Source organism: Urocampus carinirostris, chromosome 7 (genome assembly GCF_059441175.1).
Source record: "Urocampus carinirostris isolate Australia breed hairy pipefish chromosome 7, RoL_Ucar_1.0, whole genome shotgun sequence".
NCBI classification, from domain to species: Eukaryota; Metazoa; Chordata; class Actinopteri; order Syngnathiformes; family Syngnathidae; genus Urocampus; species Urocampus carinirostris.
In genome coordinates, this window is record NC_142355.1 from 9178598 (window position 1) to 9205316 (window position 26719).

General features: G+C 39.6%; 1 protein-coding gene across 1 annotated transcript in view; it reads right to left on the minus strand.

Moving 5' to 3' along the window:
- The window catches only part of hydin (HYDIN axonemal central pair apparatus protein), a 125134-nt gene that overhangs the window by 67638 nt on the left and 30777 nt on the right, over positions 1-26719 (minus strand). Inside the window, exons 23-44 of the mRNA XM_088339667.1 lie at positions 25641-25861; positions 23097-23184; positions 22257-22466; positions 20592-20780; positions 20346-20520; positions 20161-20234; positions 18718-18845; positions 18410-18540; positions 18046-18167; positions 17433-17546; positions 15849-15926; positions 15612-15761; positions 15283-15522; positions 9122-9245; positions 8933-9007; positions 8643-8813; positions 7344-7514; positions 5137-5300; positions 1734-1808; positions 1442-1625; positions 1149-1278; positions 917-1073 (exon numbers count right to left, since the gene is read on the minus strand). Of these exons, the coding sequence (XP_088195793.1) occupies positions 917-1073; positions 1149-1278; positions 1442-1625; positions 1734-1808; positions 5137-5300; positions 7344-7514; positions 8643-8813; positions 8933-9007; positions 9122-9245; positions 15283-15522; positions 15612-15761; positions 15849-15926; positions 17433-17546; positions 18046-18167; positions 18410-18540; positions 18718-18845; positions 20161-20234; positions 20346-20520; positions 20592-20780; positions 22257-22466; positions 23097-23184; positions 25641-25861 (3171 nt within the window). The remainder of the gene's footprint in view (positions 1-916; positions 1074-1148; positions 1279-1441; positions 1626-1733; positions 1809-5136; positions 5301-7343; positions 7515-8642; positions 8814-8932; positions 9008-9121; positions 9246-15282; positions 15523-15611; positions 15762-15848; positions 15927-17432; positions 17547-18045; positions 18168-18409; positions 18541-18717; positions 18846-20160; positions 20235-20345; positions 20521-20591; positions 20781-22256; positions 22467-23096; positions 23185-25640; positions 25862-26719) is intronic.

Sequence of the window (26719 nt, forward strand, 5' to 3'; positions counted from 1 at the left end):
CCGATTAAAGGGATAACCACAAAACTTTCTTTTTTTTATTTTTTCCTTTTATACTTCCTTTTTTTCTTAACTTCTTTATACAACATCATTAAAAAGAGCCGTTTGAGAGCCGGCTCTTTTTAATGAGTTGAGTCAAAAAAGCCGGTTCTCTAAAAAAAGACGGACTTTCTTTCACTACACAATGAGATCTCGTTGGTCGAGATCGGCGTGCAGACGAAAACTCGAACCGCGAGACCAAAACAACAATAGCCTGAAGAAAAGTTTGGAGTGCAGTAAATCTTTGTTAAAAAAAAAAGTAATCGGGTAATGACAATTTTGTGGCAAAAAGGTTGCGTCCCGGGGACGCACATTGATTTGAGACTATGCGTCCCCAGCAAAAATTATGCGTCTAGGACGCAGGGACGCGGGCAAACGAGAACACTGCTTTACAGTATTATAATGTCATTAACTTCATGCAACAACTTCATTAAAAGGGGCTCAAATAACTTTTGATCGAATGAACTAATTTACAGGATTGTTTGGTGGTTTTACGCCAGAGTGCTTTTGTTTACTTGATTAGAAAGAGTTTGAAGATTCCATACTGCTACTCTACTCATTCTAACGAATTGCTCTGTCTCTGTTGCACACTATTCATCAGAATAACAATTAGACACATGCGATACAATATTGTTGAAACAATGTAGGTGTTGAGTTTGCCTTTCAATTACAAAGTTAAAAGACAGGATTTCGTTACAAAGGCGACTGTATTTTACTTATCATTTCCTTTTGCAAGCACAGAAAGTATTATGACACTGAATTCATTAACGTTGGGTTTTAGAAAGGAATCTTAGTGAGCTTGCTGATGAGTATACTTGTGTATTATAGTCATCTTAAGGTGAGTTGTGTCTGAAAAAAGGCTCTTGAATAAAACACGAACCTGCTTACTCTCCACAGAACCCTTTTTCCTTGAAGCTTGTTTAGTTTCTTTAACAGCACCCTTTTTAGTCTTCTTTTTCAACTCATCAAGTTTGACTTTCTTCAATTCATCTTGTTGCTTTTTTTCTTTCTGCAATTTCTTAATTCGTTCAAGAAATCTTTAGGACAGAAATATATGTCTTAGCAAATGTAAGTAAAGAATGAGGATGAGAAATGGGGAAATTTGATTTTACTGGAGTTTCTTTTGTTTCTGCCGCTCAATAATACGCTCCTTCTCTTCCTCTGGCAGAGCTTCATATTCTTCCTCATCCATGTTCTGGAGCCACTCTTCCTCCAGCTTTGCTTTTTCCTTGAGCAGAGCATCTAAATAATTCCCATTTCAGCCATGCAAACATACAAAATCAAGCAAGTTTTAGTTCCAGGCAAGTGGTTTGTCATATTACAGTGTAATTATCGTTTGCTTTTTTAATTGAAAAAATGTTTTTTTTCCACAGCAAATAGGTAGTTTTGTATAACGCTATATTACCTTCAACTTTTTTCTGTGCCCTCTTGCGAGCTTTTAGGGCAGAGTATGTGTCTGTCAAGTTGATGGCATAAATGTGTTTCCGGTTATTAAGGGCCTTGAGAACAACTTGAAGAGAGGATACCACAGATGTAGTGTAGACAGAATCCAGCCCGTGAATTATAATACCACAATAGCAATCGTCTGACTGCATGGTAAAATAAAAAAATAAAAAAAATAAGATTGATTAAAATAGATTAGTGCCATGGCAGCAACAGAGTATAAACATGGACTAAATCAAGACTGTCATACCCACCTGGAACCTCTCTGACAGGATTTCAACCAGCATGTTTTCAGGTAAGAGATTGCTTAGGATGTTCTTATCCAATGACTGAAACAGAAAACACTTAGTCCTTGGACCCACATCATCAAAACTCAACACACTCAAAATTTGCTGCGTAATTGTAGAAAATAGTTGTATCACATAAACATGGCCACCAAAAAATATATATATTGAAAAATAAGAGAGATATACTGTACAGTGGAACCTCGGTTTTCGAACGCCTCTCAGTTCGAACATATCGGAGTCCGACCAAAAATTTTGAGAAATTCTTGCTTCGCTGTTCGGTCAAAAAATCGGAGTTCGAACGACGGTTATGCGTGAGTGCGTACGCTAAGATGCGATGCTGAGCGGCGTACGGGTGTAGATGGCTCTTTTCCTGACTAACTGTTATCGTGTGCAGACGTGCTTCGTTTTGCTTTCGCTTTTAATATAGGTGTACAAAGTGTTTTAGCCCCTAATTATGCCTCCGAAGAAAGTCAGTGCAAGCAGCAAAGTTGCTACAGGTCAAAAAAGAAAAGTAGTGTGTACAACTATTGCATTTAAGAAAGAAATAATAGCTCCACCGTCCACCTGCGCCTTCTGCTGACCACCACAAAGGTAAGAAATCCAATTCATAATTCTTTTCTTTATCATTTTTTTTTTATTTTACACGTTCATGTTAGCGTAATCTTTCGTATGGAAGATTACGATAACGCGAACGTATGATTAGCCTGGGTTAGCATCATGTTTACGTTAAACATTCAGGGTGTTGGAATGGAGCCCAACATTCAGGGTGTTGGAACGGAGCCCCCTTTCCAGTGAACCGCTCCCCACTTGTTGTGGAGACCCGGGTGCTAAATGACTTGTAAACGACCTGATTTTTTTTTATTTTTAGACGTTCATGTTAGCATAATCTTTCGTACGGAAGATTACGATAACATGAACGTACGATTAGCCTGGGTTAGCTTCATGATTACGTTAAACATTCATGGTAAACATTCAGGGTGTTGGAACGGATTAAAACGATTTACATTACTTTTAATGGGAAAAACGATTTCGGTGATTAAACAAATCGGTTTTCGAACAGGGTTCTGGAGCGGATTATGGTCGAGAACCGAGGTTCCACTGTATCACAAAAACGTGGCCACCAAAAAAAAAATATTGAAAAATAAGAGAGATATACTGTATGTGGATTATGAGGGATGCTAACCAGCATTCCAGTGGTACTCTAGTTTAACTATTGGCGTTGAGTCAAATATAATGACGTACAAAATCAAACAGCCTGTCATGTAAACATGTAAAGATCTTGGACTACTTGATGTAATGTTCTGTACTTTCTGTACTGTCATGTTCTGCGTTTTGGTTGCTTGGAGCTGTTTTTGTTAAGCTAAAGCTAGCTTGTATACCTACATATTTCATGTTTGGTTCCGTTAGAGATGGTTGTTGTTGGAATATTATGAAGTTGTTCTATCCATGTGTGAATATGTTCCCCGTGCCCTTCCTTTCATGTTTGTTCAGTGAATATTCAGACATTCCTTGTTGTCTCTCCTTGATGTTTTGATCTGTGCACGGTTGTTTGTGTTACAACATATCCTGCTTCTTCCTCTTCCATGCTTTGTTTATTTAGGTCTAGTTAAGTGTTTCATAATTATGGAGCAGGAATGTCTTTTCAAGCCTGTGTTAGAGTAGCTTTGATGTCATTGAACTCTGAATATCCTAATAAACTGTGTTGTTCTATTTCTGTATATTATCAGAAACAGTTTCCTTTTTCTGAAAATAAAAGTTTAAAGTCTTATGTTGTGTCTAAATTTATGGGATGCACTTTTCTGGATACACCGGACACTTGGACCTCCATTCCAGGGACTTAGAATATGTTTTTCTGTTCTTATGGTATAATAGTATCCGGTAGTCTGTAATGGTCCGTGGTCTGTGCAGCCCTTTAAGACATCTTGTGATTAAGGGCTATACAAACAACATGACTTGACTAGACTCTCGACTGGGTAAAGCAAGGCCGGCAGTTTATGACATTCAGCTCGGAGTGCAATTGGGTTTGTCACAATTGGAGTAAACTATTCACAGTTTGGACTTAAATCAAAATAAGGTGCCGTAACATTGTTGTAAAACTATAAATGTGTTTTTTGTTTATGATGAAAAAATGTTTTTCAATGCTCGCGTAATGTGTGATTATTGCCGTAAATTCCGGACTATAAGCCGCTACTTTCCCCCCAAACTTTCAACCCTGCGGCTTATTCAGTGATGCGGCCAATTTATGTAATTCTTCTAACGGCCGCCAGCGGCGCTCGAATACAAAAGGTAAGATTTAGACCGGTGGAATATATGCGCCGAAGAAGACTGCAACTTCTTGGCTTGACTTGCGGCGAGAAATCTTTCACTAAAGCTGGCCGCATGCGAAAGGCAACTTTTTCGCAAGTCTGGCAGTGGATCCAGACAGCGTGGGGCAGCATAAAAAAATCCACCATCACTAACGGGTTCCGAAAAGCCGGTCTGCTGCGTGACGGAGAGGAGGGCACAGAATCAGGAGTGGATGGGAGCATGGGACGACGTCTATATGACAAAGTTTCTTTGCGACACTGAGGAAGACGACTTTGATGGCCTCAGTTCTAAGGAGGAAGATGAGGACGGTTTACCGTGATTTTTACAAGTACGGTATGTTTTTTTAACAGACCCGTTTACTGTGTTGCGAGCGTGTTGCTACCATTAACTGCCCGGATGAAAGTTATATTATTATTATTAAAGCTTTGAAAACTCTCTCGGTGTACCGTCTTTCTTTGTAAATATGTGCAACCATGTATGATATGTATTTGCAACTGTATATTTTTGTAATGTATTTATTTGTATTCATTTTGGACACTTATTCTGATAAGTCTTGCACTGACCAATTAAAAAGAAGGGGTGTAACAAACGCGGGCTGACGGGAAGTGGGGAGTGTTTGTGGACACGGCGGACAAAAGTGGATACATATTTTTCCCACCCTTACCTTTGGAAATATACACTTTTTTCTTTGGATTACTTTCAATGGGACCCGGACTCTGCATGTCTGCAACAAACCTTAAGTACCGGTATCATTTTCTGTTTATTTTGCCGGCTGTGATTTTTGGACTGTGTACTTATAATGAAGGATATTCGGTTACCATCGCGGTACTTAAAGTCTGGTCTGCGTTAAGTTTGTGTTTGTGATACATTTTTGTAATGTGGGCGCTTGCGACTTATGTACAGGTGCGGCTCGTGTAAGTACAAAATCGGTTTTCCTCTTAAAATGTGGTGGGTTTATAATCAGGTGCGCTCTATAGTCCGGAATTTACGGTACATGCATATTTCATTATGAAGAAAATCACATTTTTAATGAGAATAAATATGTGAGAAAGAAATATTGTACCTGGGAGCTGGAAGTGCTACTTGAGTGTTCTTTTGGAGGTCTGACATCACTGCTGGTGCTCTCAGCGTGTTTTGACGGGGTGTCTGTGGGGGCTGAGTTCTGTGTTCCATCTGTGGCTTCAATGGGGGATTCCGGTCTTGATCCAATGGTTGCAGATATGTGAGCTACAAGAAAAAATACATGGTGGCTCCCATAATATTTGACACTGGTCACTATATGTAAGTGACCCAATGCAGGGTACAAAAAAATGGTATTGTATTGATTGAGATTGAGCCTCCTTGGCAAGCATTACTTCAACCAACCAGTCTTACATCAGTGGTCCAGCTAGGTCATGAGAAATTTGGACCATTGTACTACAATGAAGAAAGTAAAAATCTATTATAATAGTGGTCGGCCCCCATCCCCATGGTTAACTGCAATTCCCAGAGGGTTAACATACTTCTCTCTAAAATTTACTTGAATGCTAATTTTTGGGTGAGATACTGTTCTATAAAAGTAACTATTAGAACCCAATTCATTAATTACCGTATTTTCCGCACTATAAGGCGCACCTAAAAGCCTTTATTTTTTTCAAAAGCTGACCATGAGCCTAATAATACAGTGCGCCTTATATATGGATCGATATTAGGTCGCAAAGTCTTGCAACTAAGGCAAGCAGCCGCCGACTAGATTTTCCCCCGAAGGCGAAGTAGTCCGCGGTGTATGCTGGGATTTATATACCGGCGTTTCGTTTCCTAACCAATGTGTCAATCATCATTTGAATCAGTCACTATTGGCTAAAATTATTCGGAGGTAAAGACGGCAGATCCTTTTTATCATTTACAGGCTTGCATAGGCTAATGGGGCGAAACAAAGCCTGCAATATGCCAAAAAAGATGAATGAGAATCACACGTTGGGTTGCACTACGGCATAGAGAAAACATTTTTTACTATTCTGAATTTGTAAATATTTTACTCTCCTGGATTTACTACACTCACGGTTGTAAGGAGACCATGGTTACGTATCATTATTAAACGTGATGGCTGCAAGAGAACTTAGGTGAGCTATGTGGCTTTATATTTTCCCGGTATCTTGTTTTAGAACGATCTTTATGTTTCTGTGATGAGTCTATTTTTAAACTAAATTCAATTCAAAGTGTTTATTGTCATATGCACAGTAAAGAACCACGTTTCCCTGCACAATAAAATTCTTACTTTGCTGTCCACACAGTTGCCAGCAAAAAAAAAATGGAAACTAAGAAATGTTTGGCATTTCTTGAATCCCAAGACTTTAATCTTTCGAATGATATTTAGAACGATGCATTTGAGTGATTGGTGACATCGTACAGACACTGTTTCCGTACATGTCTTCTTTGCAAGCTTTCGGAATGTTAAGGGGGGTAATAAGTTTGACTGAACTATCTGACTGTTTTGTCGACGTTCCCATTGTTGCGCCTTGTTCCTTATTGTTGCGCCAGTAGTGGCAAGCGCCCTCTTCTATGCGGCAGCGTGTTGGGGAGGCAGCGTCAAGAAGAAGGATGCCTCTCGTCTCAATAAACTGGCTAGGAAAGCGAGCTCTGTTGTGGGCAAAGAGCTGGACAACCTAACAACAGTAGCTGAGAGACGAGCACTGAAAAAGCTGAGGTCAATCATGGACAATCCACCGCATCCACTACACAGCATTATCTCCAGACAGAAGAGCAGTTTCAGCGACAGACTGCTGTCACTGTCTTGTACTACGGACAGACTGAAGAGATCTTTTCTTCCTCATGCCATGAGGCTCTTTAACTCCACCCGGCAGAGTAAAGGCCCACATTAAACCACACCACCTACATTGGATATTACCGAATCTTACTGCAATATGTATTCTGTGTAGCACTATTTAGTTACTCTATATAACACGCTACAGTGGGCATTTGCACGTCACACTGGGTATTTGTATATTGTATTCTTTTGGCTTTATTATTGTACTGTTCTCAGCTCAGGGATGCTGCTGGAAATGTGAATTTCCCTTAGGGGATGAATAAAGTATCTATCTATCTATCTATCTATCTTATAATCCGGTGCTCCTTATGTATGGAAAATATAGGACCAAAAACTATTTTTTGGGGGTGCGCCCTATAACCCGGTGCGCCTTATAGTGCGGAAAATACGATACTTGGAAAGTCAAATTTGCATTATGTAACAGCAATGTCATTTTATAAACAGAAAAAAATCATTGTGCACACCAGCCTCTTCCATCCTCTGAGCGTGTTCAGCGGCTGCACGGTTGAAAATCTGTCGTCCAGCCAGGCTAACGAGGGAAGTCCCATGCATTAGTGACTCAGCGAGCATTGCATCCATGCTCAGACACGCCGCTCCATAGTGATTTGCCAGCGCAGCAGCCTGGCATTTCAGATCTTGAAGTAAGAGAAAATTGCAAGTTATAAATCCCAACTCTGCCCCCGTGAAGTGCATAAGTGCAGTGTCCCTTCATTTTCTGCAAAAGATTTATTGCACACCCACCCACAATAGGTAGCATGTGAACCATTTATCTTATTAAGTTTATGATTAAGTGGACACTCAAAATTAGTAGAGAAGATGTGAATGGAGTTTATATTTTGAAGGAGAACAAATAATTAATTACAATGCCAAATTCTAAATTGGTCCAAAAGTCCTCCTCTGAGCCCTTTCGTTTCATTAAATCTCCTTGGTTACAAAAAGCGGATCTGCCATGAAGTGTTCGCAAATTAAAGAAGACCAACATTATTGGCTGACAGTGACAATAATGTAATCAGTGCTTAATAGTCGTAATAACGGGCAACAGTTGCGATACTGTCATTAAAGGCCATCTCCTTCTCAGGTGTCCAATATTAGAAACAGAAATCATCAGGTTAAATTTATCAATGGTTTGGAACGTTTTTGGTTGGATACTTTCAGAAAAAGTTAAATGAACTAAAATTACTTCTGGTTCAAGCCAACATATTTCCAGCTTGCCTGTAATCGTTACCTTGCATTGAACAGTTTGGGATTATTATCCATCGCTTTTTGAGTTGAATTTTCTAAGGTGGAAAATGTGCACATATCTTTTTGTACTTAATGCGTATGAGAAACTTTGAATGATTCGAATGATTCACAAAAAGCAAAATAGTGAGGGACCAGGGTAATACCTTCCAGAGAAGGCAAATGACATTTCTGTCAAATATATTAATACATGGGCTCAGGTAAATCACTGTCAGCTCACACCAATTTGTCTTTGCTAAATCTTATCAAACACCAATAAAAAAAAAACAAGCAGCTAATATTAAAGGTGGTATACACAAAGCAGAAAAGGTGTGCTGTGATGTGACAAGTCCACACATAAAGTCAGTCCAAAGAATAATTGGTGGAAAAATCAGATTTAAAAAAAAAAAGTGACAACTACATTTTAATACAATTTCTGCATACAAGTCTTCGATAATGCTTTTGAGTCCTCTGTCTCTGCTTTTTTGCTATCTTTCAGGCATTAAATTCAGATCCAACACAATATTTGTTTTTGGTTTGCTCACCTGTTAGCGGTGCCCCATATATAATAATAGCAATCCCTCTGCAGTTTAGAGCAGCTAGACCTTTGGGCGACAAGTCAACACCCATATAGTGGGCAATTGCCTTGGAAAGAGGGGTTATCTCGAGAGTTCCCAAACTTCCAGTGGCTTCTGCTTTCCTGATATCTGAAATAACTGAAGTACACAAAAATAATAGCCTTAAAATAACAGATACGATTGGAAATATTTTCAATCATAGACTACGTCAAAACATATCGAATCAAATACATTCAAAAGTTTGATCTGTCACTCACTCAGTTCTGTTCTCTTTCTTTCACCTCTTTTGTTGCCTCTTCGTTTTTGCAAACCCATTCCGGAAACATTTTTATCTGGAGAGTAATAGTATATATTTTTTTTTTTTCATTTAAAACATCTAAATTCATATGAACCAATCTATTTGTGTTAAAAACGAGATGAAGGCAATTGCAGAAATATTTCTTTACCTTTTAGGCGAGAGCAGTGATCTTTGTAGAAGTCCATAAGCTCAACAGGAAGATTCTCCCCAGCATATCTTGGAGGCAGAAGCAGCACATCATTCGCGTCATGTCCATCCAAAATATTCAGGATCTTGACAGAGTGAGCCAAAGAAGGGACAGAAAGTAAAGATATATGTTTAGTATGAAACAGAGAGAGAAATCGTAATCACATTTTCAAAATGTTTTAACATTTTTGATAATAGCTTTTTCGATAGTGCCTTTCATGACACTCATGGTCTATGCACAAAAAACACCTAAATTACCGTAAATTCCGGACTATTGAGCGCACCTGATTATAAGCCGCACCCACCACATTTTAAGAGGATAACCGCTTTTGTACTTACACAAGGCGCACCTGTATATAAGCCGCATGCGCCCACATTAAAACATGTAACACAATCACAAATTTAACCCATATCCAACTTTGAGTCCCGCGATTGTAACTGGATCTAAAATACACAGTCCAAACACCAATGAAGGGAAAATGATACCGGTACTTAACGTTTGATGCAGACCTGCAGAGTCCGGGTTCCGTTGAAAATAATCCAAGGAAAAAAATGTATATTTCCAAAGGTAAGGGTGGGAAAAATATATATCCACTATTGTCCGCTGCGTCCACAAACACGTCTCACCTTTACTCCACTTCCCGTCAGCCCCCGTCGTTTTCGCCCCTTCTTTTTGATTCGCCCGTGGAAAACATATCAGAATAAGTCTCTAAAATAAATACATTACAAAAATATACAGTTGCAAATACATATTATACATGGTTACACATATTTACAAAGAAAGACGGTACACCGAGAGAGTTTTCAAAGCTTTAATAATAATATTATAACTTTCATCCCAAACCGTGCCTGTGAAGGGTAGCAAAACGCTACTAGCAACACGCTCGCAGCACAGTAAACAGCTCTGTTGAAAAAATATACCGTACTTGTAGTAATCACGGTAAACCGTCCTTACCTTCCTCCTTATAACTGACGTCATCAAAGTCGTCTTCCCTAGTATGGGAAAGAGACTGTCATATAGACGTCGTCCCACGCTCCCTTATTCAAAAACACCAGTAACACGCTCGCAAAGTAAAATTTACATGCAGTAGCTCTGTTTCCTTCTTTATCGGACCGCTCGATTGCATTTAGCTTGAAAGCTGTGTCATGTGCCTTTCTTTTTGCAATTTGCATGGTGAGGATATCTCTACGCTAATTTAATTTGTGCACAAGCTAAGAAGTTGCAGTCTATCTCGGCGCATATATTCCACAGGTCTAAATCGTACCTATTGTACTCGAGCGCCGCTGGTGGCTGTTAGAAAACTTATATAAATTGGCTGCATCACTGAATGAGCCGAAGGGTTGAACGTTTGGGAAAAAAGTAGCGGCTTATAGTCCGGAACTTACAGTAGCTAAAAAACAAAGTAAAATTAATTAGATCAGATAGAAATGTACAGGTAAGACTATTGGCTAGGGATGTATGGCGTAAGATAATTCAATCAAGTGAGGAATGAATCAGGATTTGAAAAGTTGGAGCACATCAATGGTGCGGAGGTCAGAAGGAAGAGTGACAAAAGGCTCCGTTTCCCAAGGTAACCAGATAGATGCTGGATATTTTTGCAGGTGAATGAAGCAAGTGTTGAAGGGCAGATTTTTGCAACTTGAAGGTTGCATAATGTTTTAAAAAGTAAGTAGCTGAAGTAGTTATTGTATCCTTTCCTTGATTGGGAGCCGGTGAAGTTGTTGCAGAGCAGGATGCTGGGCACTAGGGGTGTGATATGATGTTTGAGGTAGGATTTGTCAAGGAGACCATTCGAAAAATAGGAGTGAATTGCTAAAAATCGCAGGGTCATGAGGGGTTAGAGATGGAGGGGTAATATTATTGATGTAATATGTGGAAAGAGGGTTTGCTGCGAATAATGACGTGTAGGCTTTTTACCTGAGGGGTAAGAGAAATTGGTGAGATGTTATTGGAGACGGAAAAATTGTGTTGGAGTGTTTAAAATAGGTTTTATTATAGTAAAGTACTCTCTAACATCTGCCTCACATTCTCAGTGACTGTATAGGATTGTATGGTTCTGTAAATGTGGTTTTGTTCGAACACAGAGAGACAATAAACTGTGTGTTGAATGGAGTTGGAGGTAAAAGTTGATCAATTCGATTAAATCGACTTTAAAAGCAGATCCATTTGAAATATTTGTGTCAACACTTTGGCAGAATGACGTTTTAAACTGACTTTACATGTAGACGGACTCATACAGTTGGTAATTGGCTTCTGATGAAGACGCTAACACCTCCACACTTCCGTAGACCCAAAATAAAATTGTTAAGCATCAAGTCATTTTGAAGAAATACAGTGACCTAAAAGCATTGACAACTGGCTTACCACAACTACAAAGAGCATTCTTTTCATTGGAAGAGCTCATCTCCTACACCAAGGTTTGCTTGGTAGCCACCCGTGTGTATGTGTGTGTTTTTTGAATAAAATCAATTTGATGTTTAAAATCCACAGTATAATCAGGTGACTGGAGAGTCAATCGCTCCACTTTGCTGTCAATGTTACACAAGATCAAGCAGGGAGTCCTGTTATAGACCAGGTGTCGGGAGTACATATGACTAGTGCACATTTCTCTGTGGCGTTTCAAAGTCAAGCAATTTCATCCTGATTTTGGTATTTGCAAAGTTAAAGGAACCCAAACTATGATTTCTGTTTAGTCCAGAATATATAAGACAGACTTAGTTTCAGAAACAGGTCGCTAAGAAACCCTTTAAATGGAAGCTTATTAAACGATGTATGTTCACTCTTGAGATACTTTATGATGAAAACCTACTGATCAAACAGTAAGTAAATAAAAAACAGCAGCATACCACCCAGACCAATTTGATTGGGTGAGCGGTAAAGGTAGGCGGATCCCTGCACACAGTGCAAGGCACTCCCTTCTCTCGTGTGCTCAGTGTAATCTTCTTTGAAGGTCAATAGGACGATATCCTTATCGTTTGAAGTATTTTGTAACATTTTTACAAAGGAACTTTGCTTGCACCTTGTTTTGAAACCATTATTTAGGACAAAAATGATGGTAAAAATAAGCCTCATCACTCTTAAGGCCCGGTCACACGCTGTTGGACGCTTTGAGATCGCGATACAGACGAGATACAGCAGTGCTTTACACGCGGCAAGAAATTCACACGCGGATGGCCGCGTGAAAAAGTTTTGCGCTGCTCAAAACTTTAGACCACGGGTAACCGCGGGCGTCACACGTGGTACACACGAGGTAAAGACGCGGTACGAACGTGCTAGGACGTGCTACGGCCGCGGCCAAGACGTGGTTACACGCGGGTAGGACGCGAAATTTTAGCGGGTAATCGCGGGTGGAGCACGGTCATAGCACGTTTGTTCTGCGCCTGTATCGCGGTGTTATCACGTGCATTAGCGTGTGTACCGCGTGTAAGCACGGTCAAAAGCGATGCAGCCGCGGTTACCCGCGATACCGGTGTCTGTTTCGCGGGCATACCACGGGCAAACAGCGGGTTTAGCCAATTTTGCACATTTTCCACCGCGTCTGCTTCACGGGCAGAAATTTCTGGCCGTGATTCAGCCTCGCTACGCCCGTGAAAGGCTGTGTGACCGGGCCTTTAAGTGAATAAACACAGGAGACACATTTTAAGTGATATTTGTATTGATATGGTACATTGATATGGGACATGGCTCTGGCATTATTATTAGTTCATAGATAGGATTAAATCATTAAATGACACACAGTGAAATAAAATGTGCTGAAGAATTAGCTTTTGTCTTGAGAGCGAGTTTAGTGGTTTTGTTGAATTTTGTCCTAAAACTTATGGTGTGGCTTCTTCAAAGATTTTTTTTGCTGTTGTGGCTCTTTGGGTCAAAAAGGTTCCCGACCCCTGTTATAGATGCAAATGAGTAGCTAACAGACCACTACAAAAACTCCTCTCTGAAAATGGCATGGTTGAGGAACAGATTATACAATCGATTTATTTGCAGTAAAATACATATCATTTTAAACGATTGTAACAGCCCTAGTCTTGAAGTGAATGTGAATGGTTGTATCCATGAGCCCAAAACATTCATAAGGGCAAAAAAATGCAGCAATTGTTGTATGAAACTTTAGTTCAGGCAGTTTGGGAGTTAATTCGGAGAAGGTGCGATGGGATTTGAATGGATCAAACACTGTTTTGTTCAAAATTATGTGAAAGTTGAAGAAAAGGTGCAGAGTTCATTCATTTCCCAACCGCTCCTCCTGGAGCCCAACCCAGCTGACATCTGGCAATGGACATAGGACACCCTAGACTGGTTGGGAGTCAGTTGCAGGGCTCAGTGACAGACCATTGTATACATGTTTATGGGAGGAAAAAATTCAGAGCCCCCGAAAAAAGCCCGCACAGGCAATGGAAGAACACGCAACACACAGGGAGGAGTACCTGTCATTGAACCCAGGACCTCTGAGCTGTGAGGCGGAAATGCTAAGCAGTCATCCACCGTGCCACCTGGGGCAGAGTTGTTTTGTTTAAATGTGTAAGTCTCGGTAGGTAACTTCAAGTTTAGTGTATTTTCGATACTGTGACATTTTAAAATTATTAATGGACAATGTGGAACCAATATAATCATTATAGAAGAGGAAAATGCTTTACGACAGTGGTCGGCAATCACCGGATCGCGGACCGAGACCAGGCAGTGGGATGGTTGTACCGGCCCGCACGTAAAGAAAAAAAAAATGCCCCAAAATTTTTTTATCATATTAGATTATTATTTTATATTTAATCATGCATACATACATTTTTCTTTTGACCCCAAAAACCTCAAAGTTTGCTTTCACATTATACCAGAGGTTTTGCGGTCAGTTTACAATTATTGCTGACAATATTTCACAATGTGGTACTGTGAGTAAAATGCTGTGATGATACAAATGCAATTCCATTCCTGTGTTCTCTAGATCGCTAGTGGTCTAGTGATTACACAGTAGGTTTGTGCTTAATGTTACTACTATTTCTATTATTAATATTAATAGCAGTAGTATCATTGATATTATTACTCATTTAATATTGGGCCACGAGAATATAAATAGCCATCAAACAAGTCTAGGGTACGGAAAAGATTGCCGACCAATGCTTTACAAAATACAGTGGAACCTCGGTTCTCAACCATAATTTGTTCCAGAACCCTGTTCGAAAACCGATTTGTTCGATCACCGAAAATCGTTTTTCCCATTAAAAGTAATGTAAAATCGTTTTAATCTGTTCCAACACCCTAAATGTTTACCATGAACGTAAACATGAAGCTAACTTAGGCTAATCGTATGTTCGCGTTAGCGTAATCTTCCGTACGAAAGATTACGCTAACATGAACGTGTACAACTAAAAAATTCACGTCATTTAGCACCCGGGTCTCCACAAAAAGTGGTAAGCGGTTAAAGGATAAAGAAAATAATTATGAATAGGATTTCTTACCTTTCTGCAGAAGCCATGCTCTATTCCCTCGAAAGAAGGGAAACTCGCACACCTTCTTCATATTTTGCTATTATTTCTTTCTTAAATGCAATAGTTGTACGCACTACCCTTCTTTTTTCACCTGTAGCAACTTTGCTGCTTACACCGACCTTCTTCGGAGGCATAATTAGGGGCTAAAACACTCCGTTCACCGATATTTAAAGCGAAAGCGAAAAGAAGTGCGCGCGCACGTCATAACAGTTCTTCACGAGGGGTGGGGGCAATCTACACCTGTACGCCACTCAGCATCGCTCCCTAGCGTACCGGCGTTCGAACTCTGATTTTTTGAACGAAAAGCGAAGCAAGAATTTCTCCAAATTTTTGGTCAAGAACCGATTTGTTCGAACTGAGAGGCGTTCGAAAACCGAGGTTCCACTGAACCTAATAGAAGGGCCATTGTCATTAATTATGGCATGTGAAAAGAGGAAGGCAGGGCTTAGCACATGAATGGAGCCATCTTGGTATATAATAATCTGTGTATGCTTAACGGCAGCAATTCAAAAAAGTGAGTTTTTCAATTTGGGGGGTATTGTTAAACTCCATGGACATTTGATGCAAATTTGCAAGAATGCCCTTTTCAACAACATTTTATCACACAATTTTAAGAAAAGAAATAGTTTGTAAAAAGAGCTCTACCTTTTCTTCCTTCAGGTACTGTGTGTCAAACTCAAGGGAATAGAACTCAATGGGGTAGGAGCACAGGTTTTTTACGATGACCTCTGCTTCAATCTCCATGCTGAATGGAAGACAAGGCCCCATGGTTACCTCAGCTGGGCAAAACTCCAGTTCTGGATATTCACCCTGACCAAGGGCGGTGATAACTACTGGCTGAGTGCCCTCAGTTATAGTTATGATTAAATTCCTCTTGTAAAGACACTGCAAGGAAACAATAAATTGTAGGTTTTGAACAATATTGAACCTATAGATTGTTCTGAGCAATCTTAACATGTGGTAAAAATGTTTACCCCCTCAGTCGGGCTGAACTTGACCTGCACGTTGACCCGATCTCCGGGGATAAGCATACCGGAGGAAGGCGTCATCTCAAACATCACAGGAGGCGGCCGATGCTGCTGCAGGTATTTGCTGCGCTGATGCAGCGGCAGGAATTTATCAACCTGAGAGAAAAACACAATAGTTTGATAAAACCGTTTATGTGTATTGCTCTGTGACTAAAACCAAAAGTACATTTGATTTGTGAGTACCTTCACAGGTTTCACATCTTCTACTATGCTCCATTGGCATGGAACTGATTCGTGATTAAACAGCTGTAATGTTTGAATCTGATGGAAAACGTTGAAATAAAAGTTGTTCATTGCAGCATTAGGGCAACATTTTGCAAAAAGTAACATATGTAATGAAAAATATCCAAGACTTACAAAGTCTTCTTACAAATACAGTGGCACCTCTTCATACGAGCTCATATTGCTCATGTAACGAGTAAATTTTACAGATGTTAAATAATTAGAAAACTAATCGGTCCGTTCCACACCTCCCAAAAGCATCAAAGTGAGCGCAGAGCTATAAAGCAAATGTTCCTGATCACTAAAAAGACATTAGAAAAGTAATTACAAATAAAAATACGGAAATAAGAAAAGTAAGATTATAGGAACGGGATAAAATGTGAGTTTGGTATGACCACTTACCATGACGGCAGTAGCAAAGGTTTTAAAGTGGTGCAGTGGAAGGGGCAATATCGGGGGCCGATTACAAGGTAGAGTGAAGGTGATGGCATACTTGTCAACGTATATGTCTTCCCCTTATTCTATCTGTTTTTGATCATATCACAATGAAAGAGCGATCTCTTCTAGCCCATTTTGGCTCTAAACCGGATCGTCTCTGTCACTGCTAGCAGCCCGACAAAGTCATTGTACTTTGCTTATACTGTTGCAGACATAATTTGTCTTGCTGAGAGTAAATAGGTGTTATGTTGAGTTGTAAAGGTTTATTGTCGCTTAGTGGCTTAGTGGCTAGGTGGCCCCAGCGAGTCTCCAATAAAGAGCTCAGAGCCCGCACGTGCCAGCCCCGAGCATCTTCCTTGGTCGCACAACGCCGCACCCGCTGGTTTGGCCATGTCCTTCGTCTACCACCAGACCATCCGACAGTTTGACCCAGAGGCCGCAGGCTGGAGACGACCACGAGGGAAACCCCGCACTCGATGGCTCGACGTCGTTGCGGGTGACCTCCAACAACACGGAGTTGCTGTAGAGGATGCAGAACAGCTGGCACAAAACCGCCAGCATTGGAAAAACCTGGTTCATCTGGTCGGCTCAACGCACAGGGACGGGACCCCCCGACCTTCGCTGGAGCAATAATCAATCAATTGTCGCTTAGTAAGGGTGATTGCATTTATTAATAAAAAGAAAAAATGGCAGAGGTTGACAGGTATGAGATACGAGAGACTGTTGATGATATGTAAGCACTTACTGTACACTTCAAACAAACGACACAAAAAAAATGTTTACAGCACATATTTTTTAGCCTGTAGTAGTTTGCATGTGCAAACTAGACAAGCTGATGCTGGCGAAGTAACAAGTGTTGAGCTGTCTCAAGCGATCTCTAGTGGTAGCCTCTGGCACTGCACGTGAATAGGATTTTCCTTTGTAAACCGAGGTAGATTTTGTTAAAAACTTATCAATCACATAAAATATATTATAGAAACTGAAATTATTGTGTTCAGAGGTGCTCGTATAAAAAGGTCCCACTGTAATCAGAAGACATTAAATAAGAATACGAATCGATGTAAATCATGTTGCCTGATAAGATTCAAATTGATAACACTATACTACCTTACACAATCCACACCGCACAATGTCAAACTGCAGTGTTTCTGAAGAAACCGAGATGGAAGGCACTGTCACCACAGCACAGAGTCTCACATGGACTGATGGCCCACCAATGACCTATATTGGAGATCAAAATATATCGTAATCAAATACATATTACATTAATACGAGGTACAATCTTTGCTAAATTGTTATAAATGTCAATAGAGACAATTCTATTTTTCTCTTAGTGTTTACTTTTTAATCAAGCACATCAATCAGTTTGTCATTTGATCTTTTTTCAACTAGGTTAGAAGAAAAAAGATGAAGACCTCTTACAAGGGTTATTTGGGGTTTCATCTATTTAGTTTTTAGTTTTATATTTTAGCTTTTCTACCATAAAGAGTTTTAAATTTGATTACTTAAACACTGATGACTCGGGTTCAGAGCAACATGCAGATAACAAAATGTGTCAGTTTAACTGACTCTTTATGGGCAGGCAGTCATGCTAACTGTTTTTATACTTGAAATTAAAATTTTAGATTTCAATGTTTTACCTTCAATAACATGTTAATTTAGAAAATCAATAATTATAATATTAATAAAGGTAACAGGACACTGTTGAAGTAAAAAGTACCTGAATTGGAATGAGAGCGCTTCTGATCCCCAGATTGCCTTTTTGGGGATCAAATTCAACTGTAAAGGTATCTTTCTCACCACAGGAAAGGTTCCTAATGCTACCAAATTCTATCCGGAAACCTTGAAGAACCAAGCATATAATGAAAACTGTTTTTGCCCGTCATTAATAAAAGAAACAACGCAGGCAATGAAACAATTTTGTAATTTTCAAAATTATCAAATACTGTTATTGTTTTCTATTTAAAACAAACATATTCAGGAGAAAAAATAAATATTTTAAGAATGAATTACTATTTAAAAATGTCAATTTAACTGAAAACTAACGACTGATCATTTGTATTAGACATCTTCAAATGCATTACCTGCAGTGACTTTGGAGTTGGCATGGAAGGAAACAGGTAATGGGCCATTATTGGTAATCTTAACCGTTTGTTTCAGAACTTGGCTTGGAACAACATAACCAAAATCCAGAACATACTCCGGGAGAATGAACCTGGAGAAGTGAAAATGAAAAGTTTTGACGCACACAAATACGTTGTGAATAAAAAATGATAGCGTAGTTTAAAACATCCAGGCAACAAACTATTTATTTGACCAACCGTCCAGTTTCGATACCAATATAGAATAGAAGTTATGAATCCAATAAACAAGAATATGAGTTCATACTAACTTGCTGAGTTTGTTCCATTTTTTACTGGATCCTTGGGATTTCCTCTGTTCCAAAAGGCTTTTGCTCACAGCCAAAGCATTTTCAGTGACCAAAATTTTCTCAATTTCCAAAAGAAGCAAATTCTCGTACTGTCAGAAGATAAATGGAGACACAAATAAATATGTAGCTGTTCATCTTAAATATAAAACTACAGCCTATCCAAAAAAACTTTAATATAATTATCCATTGAGAATGACCTTTGATCTGGTTTCAATACAACTGAAACACAGAACAATGGAAAGCTGAAGATGAGTACCGTAAATTCCGGACTATAGAGCGCACCTGATTATAAGCCGCACCCACCACATTTTAAGAGGATAACCGCTTTTGTGCTTACACAAGGCGCACCTGTATATAAGCCGCATGCGCCCACATTAAAACATGTAACACAATCACAAATTTAACCCAAACCCGACTTTGAGTCCCGCGATTGTAACTGAATATAAAGTACACAGTCCACAAACCACAGCCGGCAAAATGAACGGAAAATGATACCGGTACTTAAGGTTTGATGCAGACCTGCAGAGTCCGGGTCCCGTTGAAAATAATCCAAGGGAAAAAAATGTATATTTCCAAAGGTAAGGGTGGGAAAAATATATATCCACTATTGTCCGCTGCGTCCACAAACACGTCTCACCTTTACGCCACTTCCCGTCAGCCCCCGTTGTTTTCGCCACTTCTTTTTGATTTGCCCGTGGACAACATATCAGAATAAGACTCTAAAATAAATACATTACAAAAATATACAGTTGCAAAAACATATTATACATGGTTACACATATTTACAAAGAAACACGGTACACCGAGAGAGTTTTCAAAGCTTTAATAATAATATTATAACTTTCATCCCAAACCGTGCCTGTGAAGGGTAGCAAAACGCTACCACCAACACGCTCGCAACGCAGTAAGCGGCTCTGTTAAAAAAACATACCGTACTTGTAGTAATCACGGTAAACCGTCCTCATCTTCCTCCTTATAACTGCCGTCATCAAAGTCGTCTTCCCCAGTATAGACGTCGTCCCACGCTCCCTTATTCAAAAACACGCTAGCAACACGCTCGCAAAGTAAAGTGCACGTGCAGTAGCTCTGTTTCCTTCTTTATCGGACTGCTCGATTGCATTTAGCTTGAAAGCTGCGTCATGTGCCTTTATTTTTGCAAATTGCATGGTGTGGATATTTCTACGCTAATTTAATTTATGCACAAGCTAAGAAGTTGCAGTCTTCCTCGGCGCATATATTCCACCGGTCTAAATCTTACCTTTTGTACTCGAGCGCCGCTGGCGACTGTTAGAAAAATTACATAAATTGGCCGCATCACTGAATAAGCCGCAGGGTTGAACGTTTGGGAAAAAAGTAGCGGCTTATAGTCCGGAATTTACGGTACAAATTATTTGGAAGACTGACTTGTGAGTCGCTGGCAGCTTCAGGTTTGACTGCTGCTCTGGCCTGATCTAGCACATCACTGTAGCCCTCCTTGGCTGGAAACAAATAAAGGTATACAAAAATAGCATTAACTTATGTGTGTCAATCACTGATCTCATTGGACAGAAACATGTCAACCTGTATGCATTGCACCCGTCTACATTTACCCAGGCTGCGAGGCAAATCCAAGGAGATCTTTGGGAATACTCCCTCGCCTGTGAGTGTGATAACCTGAGGTGGCAGGTGAGCCACAATCACCAGGAACTGTTTTTCAAACTTCTCAGGGATGCCAGGGAGGTAGAGAACACGCAAACAATGTTTCGCACCAGCTTCAACATATCCCTGCCGCACAAAACACTGAGTTGGAGAAAGAACTGCTTATGTTTATGACTGACGCGCATAGTTAAGCTCACCGTAGGGGGGACAATCAGTGGTAGACCCGGTCGGATTTGCTCATTCTGCTCCTCAATTTCCAATGTTTCATCTTGCTGTTCATCTTCTGTTGTGGTCTCTTCTTTAGGTGGCTTTTCAGTGCTGAATTTAAAGCCCACTTTTCCGGTATTTCTAAGAATCACGGTTGACTCTCCAATTTGATCAAAACGCTGTAATACATATAGGGAGAAAAGCTATTCTTTTTTTGTAAATGTCTACCTAGATATGATGAATGTGAGGACCCTTCCTTTTCATGCTGCTATGCAGTGATAATTAGGTTGTGGAAATGGTATAACAACCAGAAACCTGAGTGTCAAGTATATGCCAATTTTGGACCAGTTTTAAGAAGGACAAAACAGGTCTTTTTAAGGCAAAATTGGATCGCCATTGTTTTTGTCCAGCTGCATAGCCCAGATAAGCACCACACATTTTTACTAGCCAGACCGTGGCTAGTTCTCCCTTAGACTATTTTCTGTTTTTTTGGCTTTTTTCTAATTTTCAGGAATGCCTTCATGGACCGACGTTTCCTAACATCCAACCACGAACGACAGGACACGCATTTTTATGTGCTCAGGTATCGTTTGATGTGATCAAAGTGAATCAGCTCCTTAGAATTGTGCCCAGTTGCCTTATTGTTCTCAGAAAGTTCTACTCACCACAAGTTTGAACATAGGTGTTTTTTCTCTTTAGCTTTTTTTGGCGTCATCCCACATGTATATATTTATCTCTCTTGCCGTCGTTTATCTTTGTTGTTTGGTCCAGAGTGTGGACAAATTTCCTTAAAATTTGAGTCTGTGTGTGTGTGTGTCTTGATTTAAAGTATTATGAACATCTAAAACAGTACAAAGAAGTTACTTAGTGTTCTTGTGGCCACCCTTAAGATTAAGATTGATTACGAGGTGTCCCATCTGTTTTCCTGATAAAAATATTTAAAAACTGATGTCGGGGCCCTCGTGAGACAATCTTAATAAAAATATAGCAAGCTCGCCTCTTCAAATTAATTTATCAATCAGTTATTTATTCAAATATTTTTTGACCACTAAATGCGGTACATGAAGGTTGTTAAAAAAAGCATCACAAATAGCAGTTAAAATCCAGTAAGAAATAGAGACAATTGTAATTTTACCGTATGTGGCACTCAAAGAAAATAGTTTTGATGGGTTTGCACAAAATATATAGAAAAGCATGTCATAAAATGACAAAAACAAACAACCCTTGGCTGGATATGAAACAAATGCATTCAGAATTTTACAGAGAAAACACACATTAGTTACTGGTAGATGCTGATGTTAAATCGCAGAAATTGTGTAAAGTCCTGGAAGAAAACTCTTATCTTATAAATACATAAAATTGAGGAAAATTTACTCAAGGCACACTTGAAGTGAGCAAAAAGTTGATGTCAAAAAAGAAATTCCAAAATTGTTTTTATCCGAAATATTCCGGGAGACTCGAATAGGTCCTACAGATTCCAATTGATTCTGGAAAATTGGAACCAGGTAATAGATTTTATTGGATTGACATCCAGTGGCATTAAAAAGTCATGTCGTGTAGCACGCATAAAAAAACAGATAGTTATTAGGTGGCATTGCATCGATAGATCGACTGGATTGCCAAAATGCATGAAGTTTATTAAAAGAGAGTCATACCTGGAGACCAAAGTCGACAGTAGTTGAGTCCAGACTGAAACTGATCTCCGATGCTTCTCCTCTGAGTCTAATGTCATAAATTGGTCCATGCTCTACTTGGCACTGCGCGATCACCTCTCGGCAAACGTAGTCTTGGCCGTGGAAAATGATTGTCACCAACTGCTGCTCACCAGGTTTAAGATGCCCATGCATTGGCAAGACATCAAAAATCTACAGAACACAATTTTAACAGTATAATGGCAGTTGACTTCACAATAGTCACATGATAACGTTTTACTATGGTCTTCGCCAATCGTCAGTTATCATATTAGGTCTTGCAAAGCTTAGAGTCAGCACTCTTTCAAACTGAATAGAGTCCTCCGTCTCAGTTTTTTGGCTAATCGCAGCCATTACCACCCCTGAGGAGGAAGACCCTGAGGATTGGGCAAAGCCTGAAGCTTGAAACATCTCAATTCAAGTCGACCTTCTAAAAATTCCTCGTACACACAAATCTGATAACACCATGGTTAACTCTTTCACCAATTTGTAAATTTAAAATTGTAACTGTAAAAAATACCTTTTGGGTGAAACTAAGTTAAATTAACGAGATCTGTTTGCCAATCTAGTTGTGGCCAATACAAATTACGTATTTCTCACTCATATATTACATAGAAAGGAATCTGTTACTGCAACTACTTTTCTGAGTTGACGTCAACATCCTCCTACTTGCACTGGTCCCCTTTGAAACCAAATCCTACTTGTAATGGGGTTTTATTAACGGTTTCAATAAGCTATGCACAGAATCTCAGAATGTATTTCTGCTAAAATTCATAATAAATGTTACTAAGTGAGAACACGTACCTCTTGCACACATGAAGAGCAACGTGGGATGTCCTGATCTGGTATAACACCCCCGTCAGTAAGAGCAGCTAGAGATGAGTCAGACGCCCTGATGAGAGAGATACGTACTAACTAGTCAGCCACTGTGCGATTGGGATTCAAAATAAAATAAATTTGCCGTGAATGGCAAAATCCAGACATGGAAACTAGTTTTTTAACATCACATGTGTTAGGAGAAACACACTCGATCATAACCACAGACACACTTTATATCTCTCAGAAAGTAACCATGTGCAGCAAACATCTGATTCCATCAAAAAAGCTATTGACATTGCTAAATAGTAAGTTTCCTCTCAGAAAATGGATTTTTTTTCATGGAATATTGTTTGCATGTGTTCATAAAAATAATTATAGTACCGTGAATTCTGGACTATAGAGCACACCTGATTAAAAGCGGCAAGCGCAAATTTAGGAAAGAAACTCAACTGGGTTTTTGTACAAGCAGCACTGGATTTTAGACTGCAGTCTTAAACAGCCATAAAAATTTGCTCTTTCACGTCCATTTCTTATATTTGACTAAAAAGGCAGCGGGGAAATGTCTAGTAGAAAAGTAACACTGGGAAAACAATTCGCAATAACATATACTCCGGAGTGGGACAAAAACATACTTAAAACAAAACTCATTGCACTGTACTGACTACATTTCAGAAGCCTGTATAATCACAACAGCTTGTACACATGCTGAGCCATGCAACTGAACTCAAGCTCTCCCATACCTTACGCACGTAACAAAGTGATAAAGAGGAGACCAAGTATTGCTACTAATACATAAAAAACATCATTATACAGAAATGCTTGGAATCTCTTTAACTAAAAGTGTCAGCTGATTGAATATTTGAGTGTGTGAGCAAGTCACTAATTATCGGGTATATTTTTCCTATCAGCATGAAAACTGACGTCACTTTAGGCTGTTTTCAGTCATTCCGGATAACGATAATCCTCCTTAGATAGGAACTAGCATTGGCAGGTATCGTGATTTTTTTTATTTGAGGGGAATTCTGTTCATCCATTCACGCACGTCAGTAATTAGATGAGGCGAAAGTCATATTTGCGCCCGCAGTTTAACAGCACACCATCGAAGAGGCATTAAGAGTACCGTTATCATCCGCAGCAGGCCTAAAAATTAAACAGTTTGATTCCCCTGGTCTGCACCAGTTTTTTGCCGTTGCCGATGTTGGGCCACCAGGTGGACCGCAGTAGTAAAGCAGTGTTCATTTTACCTCTGAAAAGTGATGCGTCCCGGGGACTCGCATGCTCAAAAATCTATGGGTCCCAACAGAGATCTATGGGTCCCCAAAATTGAGTGTGCTCCATGCCCTTACAAACTGTCGTATTTTCCCTTACAAAATACAAAAATTTTTTTTTTTTTAAAACATGTTTATTTATGTAGTTTAACATGTTATATTGTACATGTGTTTCCTTATATCATATATATTTTTAATGAACATTTTGTTGTGAGACACTGAGTTGCTCGACATGAATGAGGTTTTTTATAGAAAAAGTTCAAAAATGAAGTCGCTTGGACGTTCACTGTAGAAGGAAAAAATAAATGCAAATAGAATTACGTAGAATAATACATTTTCTTTTTCAAATTATTAATTCATTTTCTGCAAATGAAATGAAATGAAATCTGAAATCTGAAATCTGAAATGATCTGCATTTATATAGCGCTTTTCAAGTCAATGACTTCCCAAAGCGCTTTACATTGTGCTTCACATTTCCCAATAGCGGCCGTGATCTGTGCAGCCATGTAAGGCGCTAACCTGCTTATTGGGTGTGTTGGGGGTTCAGTGTCTTACCCAAGGACACTTCGGCATGTAACACGGACAAGCCGGGATTCGAACTGGGATCCCTTAATCCTAAAACGATCGCTCTACCTCCTGAGCTACTGCCGCCCCCTGCATTAAATTATTGTTGGTAATATACTGTTAAAAAGGGATCACCACAAACCTGTCTTTTTTCATTTTCTCCTTTTATTCTTCCTTTTTTTCTTGACTTCTTTATACATCATAATCATTCGTAATCTAATGCATCAAAGCAAGTGAGCCGTCTGAGAGCCGGCTCTTTAATGAGTTGAGCTGAAAGAGCCGGTTCTCTAAAAAGAGACGGAAACCCGAACCGCGAGACCAAAACAACAATGGCGGATCCGCCTGACGAAAAGTTTGGAGTGCGGTAAATCTTTGTTAAAAAATTATAATGAGAATTTCGTGTCAAAAAAGTTGCGTCCCGGGGATGCACGTTGATTTGACACGATGCGTCCCCAGCAAAAATAATGCGTCAAGAACGCAGGGACGCGGGCAAACGAGAACACTGGTAAAGATCCACGAGGAGGGCCCGGCGCGAGTCAAAAATTGCTGCCGACACCATCAACCTCACAAAGAAATAAAAAAAAAATAAGCCGCATCTTATTGTAAGCCGCAGTGTTTAAGATGTAGTGTATTTTAGTCCAGAATTTACTGCATTAGAATAAGTACAATTAATGTTGTGAGTGTTTTTTGCTGATACCTGATGGCACAGTCTATATGGTCCACCAAACAGGCCCAGCGGTAAAATACTGGCAGTGGTGAGCAGTTTGTCATTGTGACTTCCTGGTGATTTTCTGTGGAGTTGAGCACACTCCCAAAATCCACTACAGTGGAAGAAAAATGGAGGTTTGGATAGTGGACTTCAGCATGCATTTCCACTTTGTCCTGTTGAGGGTGTCCTATGTAGCTCACATGGAGAGTCTGGAAAATATGATATGCAATCTATTCATATATACTTTCTTTTCCCATATATCCATTATCTGCACTGCTTATCGGAATTAGGGTCGCGGGGGTGCTGGAGCCAATCCCAGCCATCTTTGGGCAGTGGGCAGGGGACACCCTGAACCGGTTGCCAGCCAGTCGCAGGGCACACAGAGACAGACAACGTACTCGCTCATTCACACCTAGGGACAATTCGAACCGGCCAATTAACCTGACGTGCATGTTTTTAGAATGTGGGAGAAAACCGGAGTGCCCGGAGGAAACCCACACAAGCAGAGGGAGAACATGCAAACTCCACGCGGTCAGGTTCGATCTCATGACCTCAGAACTGTGTCGCGGATGCGCTAACCATTCAGCCGCCCTGCTGCCCTACTTTCTTCTTATTATTGAACATTTTGTTTTTACATTTCTTTAAACCTTATTCAATAAATTGATTGCACATGAAGTTTAATTACTGCGGTAAGATTCAAGTAGTTTTGATTATTCTTTATAGTTTGATTTTATTTTGTTTTGACTTCAAGTTTATATCAATTTACGGTATGCAGACACATGTCATGTAAAATGAAAACTTCAATCATGTGCTACCATACACAATCACAGTGTTCATTTTACCTCTGAAAAGTGATGAGTCCTGGGGACTCGCATGCTCAAAAATCTATGGGTCCCAACAGAGATATATGGGTCCCCAAAATTTAGTGTTATCGAGGTTGAAATTGTAAATCGGTGACAAATATATAATAAAAATCTATATGTTCATTCAGTTTTAATCATCAAATTATTAATTCATTTTCTGCATCAAATTATTGTTGGTGATATACCGATTAAAGGGATAACCAC